This window comes from Dipteris shenzhenensis, chromosome 6, assembly GCF_047967505.1.
Source record: "Dipteris shenzhenensis isolate YYH24624 ecotype China chromosome 6, Dip_SZ_1.0, whole genome shotgun sequence".
NCBI classification, from domain to species: domain Eukaryota; kingdom Viridiplantae; phylum Streptophyta; class Polypodiopsida; order Gleicheniales; family Dipteridaceae; genus Dipteris; species Dipteris shenzhenensis.
Window position 1 is genome coordinate 307,284 of NC_141601.1, and position 14,486 is coordinate 321,769.

General features: G+C 42.7%; 1 protein-coding gene across 2 annotated transcripts; it reads left to right on the forward strand.

Annotated features, from left to right (window-relative positions):
• Positions 1-3,360: 3,360 nt before the first annotated feature.
• LOC147900610 (uncharacterized) lies at positions 3,361-11,247 on the forward strand. Of its 2 annotated transcripts, XM_087376206.1 has the most exons (5): positions 3,361-3,455; positions 3,653-3,902; positions 4,229-4,282; positions 10,384-10,521; positions 10,689-11,247. In XM_087376206.1, exons 2-5 carry the CDS (start codon positions 3,747-3,749, stop codon positions 10,824-10,826), a joined length of 486 nt encoding a protein of 161 aa, XP_087232332.1. In that variant the 5' UTR covers positions 3,361-3,455; positions 3,653-3,746; the 3' UTR covers positions 10,827-11,247. The 2 variants fall into 2 exon arrangements, with proteins under 2 accessions (XP_087232332.1, XP_087232330.1); XM_087376204.1 differs by lacking the exon at positions 3,361-3,455 and having other exon boundaries at positions 3,464-3,902.
• Positions 11,248-14,486: the final 3,239 nt, after the last annotated feature.

The following is a 14,486-nucleotide window of genomic DNA, read 5'->3' on the forward strand; positions in this document are numbered from 1 at the left end:
CAACTATTTTGAAAGTGGAAATTGTTTGTAGGAGATTGTCCCAGCTACAAGGAACCTTTGAAGTCGGCTTGAGTCAGCAACTCCTTTTCTCTTCTTGCCCTGGAGCCTAGGATGGAGCGCAGATTGTCCTTGATGAAATCAAGGAGCTAGAACAACAATTTGAATCATACTCACTGGCTGTATGAAACCTAGGGGACCTATGGGTTTGGAAATGCGATGTGGCCCAGGGAAGTTAAATGGAAAATCCTCCGTGGACTTCAAAGAGAGAGCAAGGCGGTCTCTGATGCACAATTTGCCAGCAGAGAAGGATGTGTCGTAGACTAGCCAGAAAACAGATGATGGCTGAACTGAGTGGAGGAAGTGGAGAGATGTGGGGAAGGGAGAGGAGCAAGCATGAGAGCTGTGGAGAGGGAGAGGTGGGAAGTGGAGGGAGAGGGGCTCTCCGAGCAGCCAGGGGAGGGGCAGGGGCAGGTTGGAGGTTAATTAGATTAGCTTAAATTAAATTAATTTACAGTAGGAGTTTTAGCTTAGGTTCATTTTTAATTAAATCACCAATGAATTTTTTCAATGAATCATGCAAATTTTGTAACTTTTGTCAATCCTCGGAATGCCAAGACAATTAAAAAACAGAACATTACAAACCTAATGTAAAAAGTTTGATGCAAATCCGATGCTTGAGCACAAAGTTAAAGATTTTTTAGAATTAGTAGAGCCATTAGATTCAAGGTTACTTCAAAGTGGGTAACTTCTGCTTAGCCTTGAGAGAGCTCTTTAAATTTCAGAGTCTTGTTATGCATTTATTCATTCATTCATTCATTCTCACTCACTATACTTCATAGTTCCTTCTTTTGTCATGGAGCATATAACATAACTACTATCTTAAAATGAAACTTGGATCCTAACGTTTAATGCAATTTCCTAAGGAAAAAAAAGAGTGAAAAAAAATATGAACATGAGACACAACACAGGGTCCATCAGGGCCCAATCCTTCCTAAAAATGTGACGGGTAGTGTTTTATTATTGCCTTGGTGACATGCAAAGATTTGCATCTTTTGGAAATTGAATCCCAATGAATACATGAATAAGACTACGCTCACAAGAGCTAATAACTCATCCTTGGTTGGAACCCAAATAATATTGGGTCATGGACCACAATCATATGCTTTGACCTTGTATCCAACTCGGCTATCTCTACTATTGATTCCACCATTGGGAACATGCATCAAAAGAGAGGAATGTTGTAAGAAATCAAATTGAAGCAACTTCAAGAATATTAGGGTCGAATAGTATTGCAAAGAGTCTTGCGAATAGATGGGACACTAGCATAGTACTTGAATATCCGTAGTCGTATTCGTGCTACAATTTGAGAAATCAATATCTTGCATGCACCAGTCATATAGTATTACTTTGACTTTCTGCAAGCATGAAAAAATACATTAAAAATAGAAGGTAAAAATTTGACTTTTGGATGAACGTAGAAGAAGAATCTTTCTTAGTAAAAAGAATGACATAAAATATGCAAAGAATGAGAATAAACAATAGCTAAGACCTGGAATGGCAAGAACCATGGTTGGATGAGATGGCTGCCGCACATTACCGATATGTAAGTTTGCAAGATAATTGGCATAATAGCATTTTTGGCAGTATATAGCTTTGCGAACTAGCTTTTTTGTCAGGGCACCGTTTTTTGCAGTATATGGTTTTACGAAATAGCTTTTTAGACAGAATATTTTCTTTTTTTGCAGGACAGCTTGTTTGGTAGAACAACCATTTTTCTTTTAACGAACAGCTTTTTTTCTTTCCTTTTTTCCCTATCCTGTAGATAAGAATCTTTTCACCAGCAGGCATAAAGCCCGTTAGGTAGGCATAAAGCCGGTTTGGCAAGCATAAAGCCCGTTTGGCAGGCAAAAAGCCCTTTTGGTAGGCTAAGCCCTTTTTTATGAGATAGCTTTTCTGGAGGTGTATATTTTTGCAAAATAGCTTTTTTGGCAGTATATATTTTTGCAAAATAGCTTTTTTGGTAGAACATCTTTTGCCAATCGGCAGAAGTTAGAACCACTTTTTTTGGCAATTGGTAGAACCTTCAACATATAGAAAGCCAAACCCATTAAACTCATAATCAACCCACATCAACCACAAAAATGATCGTCTAAAAAATGCACTGACCGAGTCGTGTAGAGGACACCAATCTTGCTAACAAAGAAGGCTAAGGATAACTCTTAATGAAAGAACAAGTTTCAAAAATCATGCTTTAGTAACTTACACACTCACACATAGAGCATAAAGCCCGTTTGGCAGGCAAAAAGCCCTTTTGGTAGGCTAAGCCCTTTTTTATGAGATAGCTTTTCTGGAGGTGTATATTTTTGCAAAATAGCTTTTTTGGCAGTATATATTTTTGCAAAATAGCTTTTCTGGTAGAACATCTTTTGCCAATCGGCAGAACCACTTTTTTTGGCAATTGGTAGAACCTTCAACATATAGAAAGCCAAGCCCATTAAACTCATAATCAACCCACATCAACCACAAAAATGATCGTCTAAAAAATGCACTGACCGAGTCGTGTAGAGGACACCAATCTTGCTAACAAAGAAGGCTAAGGATAACTGTTAATGAAAGAACGAGTTTCAAAAATCATGCTTTAGTAACTTACACACTCACACATAGAGCTCCATAAATTAAGGCTAAGCTCAAAGCCAAACCCCTAGAGTTGTTCAAAACACTCATGACTGGGCAAGGACAAAGATTCATAAAGATAATTAATATTTAATGAAAGAGATGACATCCTACTGAAAACAACAACTACCTTAACCCGGCTGATTGTGCCTCGAACTAGGAACTCCAACACACAATCAAAAGTACCAAAGAAGAGCAAAGACCCTCCTAACAAAAGCACTAGGCTCAACAACCATACACCAGTAGCCACCCAGACAGGCTCAACTAAACAAGCAAGGATCCCAACATGAAGCAAGGATCAATAAGTGCTTAGACAAAGATAGATAGAGAGACAGAGAGAGGCACCCTCATCACTGGTAGCATGAGAAGTAGCTTTATCTGCAAAGAGGGAATTCAAAAGATGAGAGCCAACAAATAAGACCGTCGTACTCGTGCAACACCATAGCATGCGAGCTTGCAAAGAAGGCTCTGCCACATTTATTCATATTTTCTAATTTCTAATGGAGAAGGTTCCACGTGGCACTCAAAGGAGAGTCAGGTTCTAGGCAAAGGAGGGCTCCACGTGGCGAAGAGAGAGAGAGGAAGCTCGTCTGTAGGCAAAGGAGGGCTCCATGTGGCGAAGAGAGAGAGAGAGGAAGCCTATCGTAGACAGGTGGTCCATTTACTCGTACTTCCAAACATCGAAATGCCGTCAAGAGAAAGGCTCTTTCTCTAACTTGCCACGTGTTAAGAAAAGCTCCTTGGGTTTTTTTGTAGAAAGAACCACTCAACCTTGTCTCAAGGTATACACCATCTCGTCCTGCCTTTTTCTTTCCAATTGCTCATTCAGAGCATACGAAGCGCTACTGAGAAGGGAATTTGTTTATGCTTTTCTAGTGTGTGCATCTTTGCCTTTCTCATACCCTCCAAACTTATACGCATCATCGATTTTTCTTTTAAAAACCGACGGTCACAATCCAATTCCATATCCTGCCATCAGGACGTTTGACCCAGGCCTGGACGTCGGAAACTCAAGTCAGGCAAATATGTGAAGAAGTCGTTCTGCCACAGATCGGCGTGCGACATTGCTTTCGATGCCTGCAAGTGATGCCTCGCTTAACACGAGCGAGTCGGAGATACCATGTGGATCATGGGCTCTGACAAGGCTTTCGGGCAGCGATTTAGAAGGCGGAAATAGCTTTCAGCCCGTGCTTTCTAACAATTTTACCTCCTCAAATATCGGATTCAAGGTAATTTTTGTCGTCAAGTTGGTTGTTAATATTCTTCGTCTTAGTTCTGCAAGTTGCAATAACTCGAGGATATGAAGATTCGTAATTGAGAACATCCGTGCACCAGTTCATGATGCTATACTTTACTAGACGCAACGAGTATTCGTAAAGGTGGGGGAGGTGACGCAAGAAAATCTGCAGGTATTTGAGAGTCGGAAAAATATGGCGTGTGCTTAAGGAAATCCTATGTGTAGCAAAACAGAATGGGGTGCTTATGTAGATTCTTTGTTGTAGCAGAGCTATAAGTTGATGCGGCTCAGTTACTTATCCCGATATTTCATGTGCAGTTACTTAAGAAGGCTGGATGGAGAGAAGGCTCAGGCTTGGGAATAGCCGAACAGGTAACTTTGACTGATTTGCCTAAACATTGTGCTAGTGTTGCAAGGACTAGTTTGTGTATCTCCAGCTACGCCTGATGTTTTCCCATACATGCATTTTGCGTCTTCTGACCTCCTTTTCTGGATATGGGCCTGTAACCTTGACTTGAAACCCTAGAAGGTGGTGCATAGAATGAGCCCACCTCTTCTTAAGCCGTTGAGGTCGGTCTTAGGTATCCTATGCATATAAGAGTTGCATCAAGCCTCTGACAATTCTATTTGAAGAATACAAAATTCTGACTCTTGTTTTAAATGTACGTGGTGGCTTACCGAACATAGCCCCTAACTTCAACTCCAACCCATTTCCAGTTATTTACTGCCGTTTCTTTTCTGCTATTGGTGTGTAACAGTTGAAGTGTTTTCATGCTTGGAAAGTATATATTGTGAGGTGCATATACACAGTCCACTTCTTCAGGCATGTCCATGTCCTTCTACTAAATGAAGTATTCTCATTTTGGTTTCATGTGGGCTCTTGTCAGCCCTTAAAGTCAGGTTTACTATTATCTCCGCCAATAGTATGGCTGAAAATTTGAAAAGTAGAGTTGCATCAAGTGAGGTGAATCTGCCAGTTCACCCTCCTCCATTCACATCACATCCAGATAGCGACGAGGAAACTCTACCACTGTGTGCGAATAACTCTTCTCGAATCAAGATCTCGCCCTGTTCCTCTGTCTCTGGCCCTTCCTCATGAGGCATATACTTTGGCACATCCTGTGCTTTCACTGCACAACACTTTGGCTGAATTCTCTTAGCAACCAAATGCCTCACCTCCTGAGAGACATGGTGATACCCCTGATCCCAGCATCATCCAGAACAACCACAAGTCTCACCCCCTTGAGAAAGTTGGTGATATCCCGGCAAGGGAACCACTGAAACCAGCCTTCGGGAATACCAAAGGGCGGTGAACAATTAATATAACCAGCAAATACCATAATTTCAGCCACTTAAAGAATTATTACAGCCATTGCTTGGCACTGATGTCATAGTAGCTAGTCCCTACTATGTGTGATGGAGTTATGGTTTTCAACCTTTTCAGAGATTGAAACTGCACTATGTTGTGTTTTTAGAGGATGAGTTTGGGCATGTTTATTACAGCCAACCAGAAAATAATAACAGCCAAACAAAAAATCAAAGAATAAACACGAGGTGCTAGTTTGCCCCTGTTGTGAAGCCGGACACCAGATTGGCTTTAAAACTTAGTGCCCCTTTCAGTATTTCTTTATCTTATTCAGAAGGCAACCAAATTGTTGCAATTGTCCAAAACCAGCCAACTGATTATTCAGCTCACAGGCACTTCCGTCCTGCTACGCAATCAGTTGATGACGCATCCCTGTTGAGTGCAAAATTCCATGGTAACCCTTATCAAGTATCTAGCTGTTCAAGTCTAACCTGGCAGCTCCAGGAGTCCTGGCAGGATAGAAACCAACCAAGTCTGTCCTAGGCAGCTCTAAAAGAGTCCTGGCAAGATAGAAACCAACCAAGTCTGTCCTGGCAGCTCTGAAAGAGTCATGGCAGGATAGAAACCAACCAAAGTCTGTCCTGGCAGCTCAAAAAGAGTCCTGGCCGGATTAGAAACCAACCAAATCTGTCCTTGCAGCTCTAAACCAACCAAGTCTGTCCTGACAGCTCGAAAAGAGTCCTAGTAGTATAGAAACCAACCAAGTCTGTCCTAGAAGCTCTAAAAGAGTCTTGGCAGGATAGAAACCAACCAAGTCTGTCCTGGCAGCTCTAAAAAAGTCCTGGCAGGGCAGAGACCACCAAAACAACCAGCCCTGGCTGTTCCTAGCACACACTGCAGCAAGGCAAAAGCTTTTGAGGATTCTGAGACCTTTGTTGGGCTTTTGGAAGGAAGGTGATTATTCAAGAGGCTCTAGAAACCTTAGAACAACTTCAGACAAGTAGGCGACTTCTCTTTTGGCAGCTTTCAGGCAACCCTCAGTAGATGGCGAATCGTCCTGGCTGCACCCAGCAGCCCTGCAACTGATTGCGAATCACCTTGGCTGCTCCTTGTCTGAAAAGAATTGCCATGGCAAGTCTTTGACGGAAAAATGAAATTCCCTAGCAGGTCCCTGAGTAAAAAATTGATTTTTTCTGGAGGCTCCGTGGACCCTGGCTGAAAACGATTTCTTCCGGAGGCTCCCTATCACAAAAACGAATTCTTCTAGGGGCTCCCTGGCACAAAAACGAATTCTTCTAGAGGCTCCCTGGCACAAAAACGAATTCTTTTGGAGGCTCCCTGGCACAAAAATGAATTGTTCTAGAGGCACCTGGCGCAAAAAATGAATTCTTTCGGAGGCTTCCAAGCACAAAAGTGAATTCTTATGGCAGCCCTGGCAGCTCTCAAACAGCACACGGACTGCTCTGGTAGTCAAAAATCAGCAAGGTGATTTGTTAGAACAGCCCTGGGGCACTTTCCCAGCGTGTGACCTGCTCTCTGTGCCTTCGTCTAGTTCAGAAACATGCCTCAAAGCCAATTTCTCCCTTTTTCTTGCTTCTTAAGCCAGCTTGCTACACGTGGCCCCCTGAGCTATTTTTAGCAGTTTGACAACCCCTTGGGGCCTATAAAAGCAGAGGCCTCAGGCCTCATTTCATATCCAGCAGCCAGCAGTTCCAGGGCAGAAAGGAGCAGCAGGAAGCCTACTCTCTGGGCCTATCTATAGGAGGTGAGAGAGTGCAACAAGTGCTGCAGACTTAGCCAGGAAGGGCTGGACCTTGGCTGTCTTCTAGGGCAGCAAGGTGCTGTGATCATCATTATCCAGCATAGGCAGCAGTTCCAGGGCAGAAAGGAGCAGCAGGAAGCCTACTCTCTGGGCCTATCTACAGGAGGTGAGAGAGTGCAACAAGTGCTGCAGACTTAGCTCCAGGAAGAGGCTGAACCTTGGCTGTCTTCTAGGGCAGCAAGGTGCTGTGATCATCATTATCCAGCATAGCCAGCAGTTCCAGGGCAGAAAGGAGCAGCAGGAAGCCTACTATCTGGGCCTATCTACAGGAGGTGAGAGAGTGCAACAAGTGCTGCAGACTTAGCTCCAGGAAGAGATCATCATCTTCTGGAGCATCCATTCACAAGCAGGTTGGAGCAGTGGATCAGCGAAATGTGTGCTGCAGACAAAGCTTGGCAGGGGCTGTCCACCTAGGCTGATTCACAGGCAGTAAGGTGGAGAAGAACACACTGGACGGAAAGTCTCTATAGACACTCGAGGTGGAGCACGCGGACTCGAGTCTAGAGATAGCCGGCAGATAGGAGAAGGACCTTGTGGTTAGATCAGAGGACCACACCATTGGTGGGACTCTGGATCTATCTCTTTTGTATTGTGTCCATAGTTTTGGACGGAAATATATAAGTTTTGGTGTCTTCTATATCTAGCTGGTTCATTGTCTATTGATGAGTCTGCACATCTATGTGATGCACATTAAGTAAAGAAGTTTGTGATTCCACATCCCACACCACACTGTGTGAGCTCCTGGGCATTACTATCAATCTTCCGCTGTGCGTACCCTCTGTTGGGTAATTTCTAACACTTGGAATTTGAGGGGACAACTGGATAGGCATGACGTTTGTGCTAGGATTGCTTGAGAATGCTGGCAGATTCGTGATCAAGAATGGTGGTGCCATAGACCTTTTGGTGCTCTACCTGGATGGTACCTATGTTTCAGGATGGTTTGCTTCTTCGGGACTGGACTTGGAGGAGCAGGAGCTGCGGTCTCAAAGACCGATGATCAAGGACGTCTCCAACTTGTTCTTGAGAGCTTCTCAGTGGGAGCTGATGGAGTATTTGCATCGATGTGTGGGTGTTGGCCCATGGTGGGTTGGTGTTGGGATTATTATGGTCACCTTCCCACTTGTGAGATCCCCATATGAGGAGGACATGGTAGAGTTGTACCAGCAGCATCTTACAGGAAGAGGGATGCATCTTATGGAATCAGGGATGCCACGTGGGAGAGAGAGGCTGCCAGAGGGGCATATGTGACTGTAGAAGCAGGGCTGCCATACGGTTAGGAGATTTGGCTGCAGAGAAATGATGACTAGGAGAGCCTGGAAGAGGGCAGAGTTTCAGACAGCAGAATGTCCTGCAGGGGCTGCCACATGGTCATTATACAGGCCCCCGCAGACAGTGACATCTAACTGCTGCCGGCAGTCTGGAGCAGGAGGTTGGGCCCACAAGGGGTGCAGCAGACAGGAGGTCTCGGCGGGTTCAGAAGAAGGCACAAACAGCAGTCAGGACAATGGCAGGCTGCCACGTGGCCAGATCAGCCTGGTTGTCTCATCAGAGCAGTAAGGAGGCCAGGAATCAGGGAGCCTCGTGCCTGGCCATTGGCTGCAGACGGAAGCTACGAGGAGGTCAAGGATGAGGTCAAAAAGTGCCTCACCTTCAGCTGCCCACTGGAGCAGCAAGGAGGTCTGTTTGAAGGGCATCTACTCAGCCCACTGAAGCTCTTGGAGAGCATGCAGGCTAATAGTCATTGACACTTCCATTCACTTTAAAACCATAGGGAATGTCAGTTATGGCTAGCCTTGTTTAGGGATATTAGCTGCACAATCTCTCATGTCACAACAATAGACATTGTAATGATTGATTCTTAAAGGATTAGTGAGAGGGCTGAAGCGCTTCAGATTCTCATCTTTCTTAAGAAGCAGGAGACAGTTTTTGAGTGCCGAGAGGAGGTAGGAGAACAGTTTTGTGGTTCTAGGGGTCCACATCTAGGTAGTATTTTATCTGATAGATGGTGGCACACTTTTGTACAACGTTTTGTCAATCTTTGGAGCAATACATATTTACTGTTGTGACCCTCATGTGCATGGTTCATTAACTGTCTACATGTATGTATTCACTTGTGTACACAATAAGGAAAAGGATTGAGATTTCAGTTAGCGGGCAATGTTTACACAGAATCATCCGCTTTGCGAGAGAGTTGGCTACAACAAGCAACCTCCATCTCTGTTTTCTAACACTATCAACCTAAGTTAATGATGGATGTTAAGTACGAATGATTACATATATCCTTGTCACAAGTTTCTTGGATATCCAGTGTTGACTTTGGATGCATATGGCCTTTGCAAGAAAATGAGGAGCTCTGGAGCAAAACTCTCGGTCAACAAGAGTTAACACCATGAGGTGTTGACAAGGGTACCAATAGTATCAAAACAATGTTTTGAACATAAGACTAAGAACCGGCCACAGCATGGGTAAGGTGTGACCAAGTTGGTCAGGAAGGGAGCTTGTTAGGACTAACCTTCACCTCAATTGCAAACTTGATTATACATACACACGATGCCCAGACATACACGTGCGTAAGAGCCTTACAAGGGCTATTCGGGGGAGAAATGCCTCCCTAGTACTCTGAAAGGGATAGCTGATGGATGCTGAGGGTGGTGAAGTAGGGGAGAGGAGATGCATGCAGCTCCCTCAGATTGGAAGGAGGACCGTAACTGCACTTACGAGCTTCTTGGGATCTGATCCCTTGTTTTTGTAGTCGTAGAGGTAGGGAAGGTTATGGTTTATTGTAAGCTGTTCTCATTGGCTGATCAGGCCAGCCTCATGTTTGATCTGGTTCTGTAAGAAAACCTAAGCTTCTTGCACAACGCTTGCCTTTCAAATGTACACTCAAAGTGGCCCCAAATAAACAATTAATTGTGTTTCAGCTTCGAGTGGCTCCGATGCACAGAGAAAATTTAGTGTCTGAAATACAGTCTTTTGCTGTGGTCTTTTTTCTTCAGATATACATTTGTTAGAAAGTGGTGAGTCTGATCAAGGAAGAAAGTTACTGAAAGAATGTGCAGCTTGTTAATAGATTTCTGCAGCCTAGTGGTATTGAAACATAATCTCAATGATTGTCTGGAAAGTCTGATCAAGGAAGAAAGTTACTGAAGAATGTGCAGCTTGTAATACATTTTTTACAGCCTTGTGGTATTGAAACACAGCCTCAATGATTGTGTGGGAATTTTGGCATTACACCACCACATTTTTGTTAATTGTCTTTTGCTTGCCTCTGTGTAAGGCATAGTAGATGTTCAATTTCTTTTGTTTGTTACAGAGGTCCTGAAAACTACTATTTCCTTCTCTCAGGGCAGGCTGTATCCGTTGGAGGCAAACGTAAAATATGACAAGCGAGGGATAGGAGCAGAGAAAGTTGCTAAGAGGAAAATACATGCAACCTTGAAGCAAACATGCAGAAGTCATGGCAGCCATGAAGCTCACAGTGAGGTGAGTTTAAAAATCTGAGGTACTTGGTTATGTGTAGCCTTATGTTTCCAAACTACTTATATTCTATGGTTCAGGGTATTAAGGAGGTTTTCCAGATTCAATTGAATTTGTGACACATGCATGGAGGAATGTATATGCATATTGATTAATGCAAGTACTATGAACAGGGAAAACCAAAGATTGTGAACAAGAGACATGAGTCTTTAACCAAAAAGGCGCGGAAGGCTTTAGCAAATGACAAGCGAATGCAGGAACAGACATTTCAGCGCGAGTTTTTTAGGGAGTTTTGGCCTGAAAATGTTTAATCTGTATCATATGTTATACATGGTCAAGGCAGTGAATCATTCCTTCAATGGCTTATTTGTAGCACACATTTCAAAGCATCCTTTTTATCAATGCTTTTGGCAATGGAAAACAGTTCTGGTTAAATCAGTAACTGCATAGATGATAGTTTTGATGCCATTGCATCATCATCTGAGGATTTTCTTTGCAATGGTTTTGGTAAATGATAGAATAGCTCGTGTGGAGATGTTTGCATCATCATTGCAGGACTTTCTTTGCCATGGCTTCTGTACATGACTAATGATGAAATAGCTCGTGTGGAGACGTTTGCATCATTAATTTTGCTCTAAGGTTGGAGTACCTTTTACATGCGTCAAGTCTTGTTGACAAGGACAGGAACCTAGTAGCATGAAGTATGGGAATATCTACATATCTTTCATAAGAGGTAGACCCAGTTACATTTTTTTCTTTACTTTGCATTACTTGTATTAGTTTGTATCTTGTATTCTTTGCAAAAAAAAATTGTATCTTGTAGTGGAGGGTATAACATGAAGCATCATGTAAATCTTCCTCTATATAGAAGAACTTAGTTAGATCCAAGTTATGTTATTTCCATCAATTGTCCTACTTTGCATTTGTGGGCAAAAGGCAAGTCTTCCAGCATGAATTTATGTGCCCCTCCTTGAAATGGAGGGAATTAAAATTTAAGTCTCGTTATTTGAGGGAGTTAATTTTTAAAAATCTCATCATTCACATTTTAAAGGGAAAATCAAATTAAAGCTAATTTTAGAACTATCGAAAAATGTACTAATGCAATTATGTAATGCGTGAAATTGAGATCACCTTTTGAGTGTTCCATTGCACTCAAATGATAAATGGATTTGAGTATGCATTATTTGCATAATCTCCCTAGTTGCTCTTGTTAAGTCGTTCTCTTTGTACAATTTATCTTTGCAAATATGAATGGACTAGACATTGTTCCCTTGGTTAGTAGTATTTAGTAGTCACTACGCTAATTTGTTGTTCAAACACTAACATGTTTATGTCTTAACAAACATAATACTAGAAACTTTCTAATGGATAAAGAGCTAATACAAAAAATTGAAAAAATGTACTAATAGGGTTATGTACATAGATCAATGGATAGAAGATACATAACTAGGTAGGCCTACCTTACTACTTGGACACTCACATACATATTTATGCATGTATTTAGGTCTAGCTAGCTAGCTAGATCTAGGTAGGTAGGTAGGTAGTTAGATTTGTAGGTTAGGTATTGGATAGGTTTATTGCCTACTGACAAAGATGTGTATTTTGCGTACTTTCCAAGGTGGTGAAATTTTACCCTTTGGGTGTTGTAGTTTTGGGAAATTGAAGGGAATATGTTGTTCTATCGGTTAATATTGGGGGGGCCTTGGAAATCTAACCAGCTCATGTAATGTGGTGTGTTCGCATGAAATATATTGCTTGGCCATTTTTGAATAGAAGTGTGGGATAGAAGGATATTGTTAATGCATAGGGACTTTGTGTTTTGATATAGAAAATTTGTTTGCATCTGTTGGTTGGGCATGCAATTTATTTTTGTTCTAATAGGTGCTTTTGTGCACTGATTTGTGGGAGGACAAAGTTGATGGTTGCAAAGTAGGCTCTGGCTCAAGCTTGTGTGTACACTGTGCACTTGCTTTTTTGTAGCAATTCTTGCCACCCTTGGGAGCTAATGGGTACGAAAATGAGATTCATGTGGGGACTCTGGTACTTGTGTGATTTGAGAATATGAAACAATTACGAGGATTAAAAACGAGAGAGAGAGAGAGAGAGAAAGAAAGAAATAAAGTTTATTAAAGTCTTCGGAAGAACGAAGGGTATATGAGACTGTGAAAAACTTGATACAATGAGTTGTGGTAGTGGAGCTACTAATTGAGCATCCACACCTATGCAGAATGCAAAAAATGCAAAATGGCAGTACTAAGTCCTAAGTACAACATAGTATAGCATAGTCATGTTGATAGTCAACTATATATCAATCTTAGCATCATCATCGATATCATCACAATCATCATCATCAATAGCAAGACATCAGGATGGATGAGGCAGTGGAGGCATGAGGTTAGCAATAGAGCATTGTCGGCCCCTCAAGGGTGCAATCCTGGTACGTCTCTTTGTCGTAGCTTTTCGTCTAACTAGGGCCACTGTGACCCCCGTCGGTCAGGCTCCGATCCTAAACAAGGAGGGGATGTCCCCAAGTATGATATGTGTGTCAACCCTTTGTCTGAGCTGTTGGGTCACACGCTCCGAGTCACGATCATGTCGAGGTCTCATCTCGTGGTGGTCTATGTGATCTGGCTAAAAGAACTCCGTGATAGACCTCTGAGAGGTATCAGTCAACGAAGAAGTCTATTCCTGTCTCTGTGCTCGAAGTATCCTCTCGCCGTGTCTAAGCACCTCATGAATGAAACCAGCCAAACACCTTTGGTCTGGGTAGGAGGGGAAATGGGCCAAAACCCCATAACTATCTCTGAAGAGGCTATAAAAACGCCCTCAGATCTCATAGTAAATAGGACACCTGAAGATGAAATGCTCCTTTGTCTCAACCTCATGTATGTCACACAATGTGCATATGCGCCTCTCCTAGGGTAACCGCTCTGCTCTTCCGCCATTAGGAAAGAAGGAAACTCCTTTTGGGGCCGTCTAAGAAATTCACTATTTACCTATTTTTGTTGCACTCAAAATATGGGAAATGCCATAAAATACGTAAACTTATTGCAAAAATGCCAGTCTAGTACTCAGGCTTCACAGTAAATGCATATATAAGATCCTTGATTTTATGTACAGTATTTGATGATTCTGACATCGCTAGTGCCAATTCCAACTGGCCAAATCGCGTATTTGTACAAATCCCCCATTTCGAGCATTTTTGCCCTTTCTCGAGCCTCCGGGCATCGGTTTTCGGTCTCCAGTGTTGGTTAGGGGGTTTTGGCCCACTCCGGACGCGCTGGCGATGTTAGAATCATCAAATACTACACAAAAATTCATCTTTTGAAGATCACGTAGATCAAACATAATAGAAGAAAAAGATTTTGAATATGACTTATTTTATATTTTTACATGGTTTTAGTATTTTTCCAACGTTAAGTTGGCCCTCTTCTGATTGGTCGAGAACCTATTTTTCTAAATCCTAAAAGCCCCCAAAATGAGCTCCCTTTTTTCCTAATGTCTCGATACGAAGTCTATGTGAAGAGACCCGAAACTGCCCAAGAGAGATCCTCAACGAGTGGGGTAGGTGAATCTGCGTGTATCCTGGTGGATCAATGAAACCCTCTGTTGTGATATGTAAGAAGTGATCTCTGTAGAAGCCCAGCTTCACTAGAAGATCACTCGGGCCCAACCAAGTCCGAAATGTGTGTAGTTGTAGTAGATCCTCACGGATAACTTGGTTGACCTCGTGTGATAGGAGGGGAGAGAATAGAGCATCCAAGTTGTACTCGAATGGAGGTAGTCTGTCCTTGTGGAGCCCTAGCCCTGCAAACCATCTCTCTGTGCATGCATACCAACACCTCTGGTCTCCCCGTGCTCCAAGTGCCATAGAAGAGGACAGTGCTAGCCATGGTATCCTGCTACGCCCAGAGATGTAATCCCCATACTCCCTGACTTGGTACAGATATGTAATGACCCGAAATGCAGCA

What these genes read in the sequence shown, in the direction of transcription:
- LOC147900610 (XM_087376206.1), top strand. Translation starts at nt 3,747, where the DNA reads ATGCCTGCAAGTGATGCCTCGCTTAACACGAGCGAGTCGGAGATACCA. An exon ending in GCTTGGGAATAGCCGAACAG is followed by an intron (nt 4,283 to 10,383) that starts GTAACTTTGACT and finishes TCCTTCTCTCAG; the next exon opens with GGCAGGCTGTATCCGTTGGA. An exon ending in GCCATGAAGCTCACAGTGAG is followed by an intron (nt 10,522 to 10,688) that starts GTGAGTTTAAAA and finishes TACTATGAACAG; the next exon opens with GGAAAACCAAAGATTGTGAA.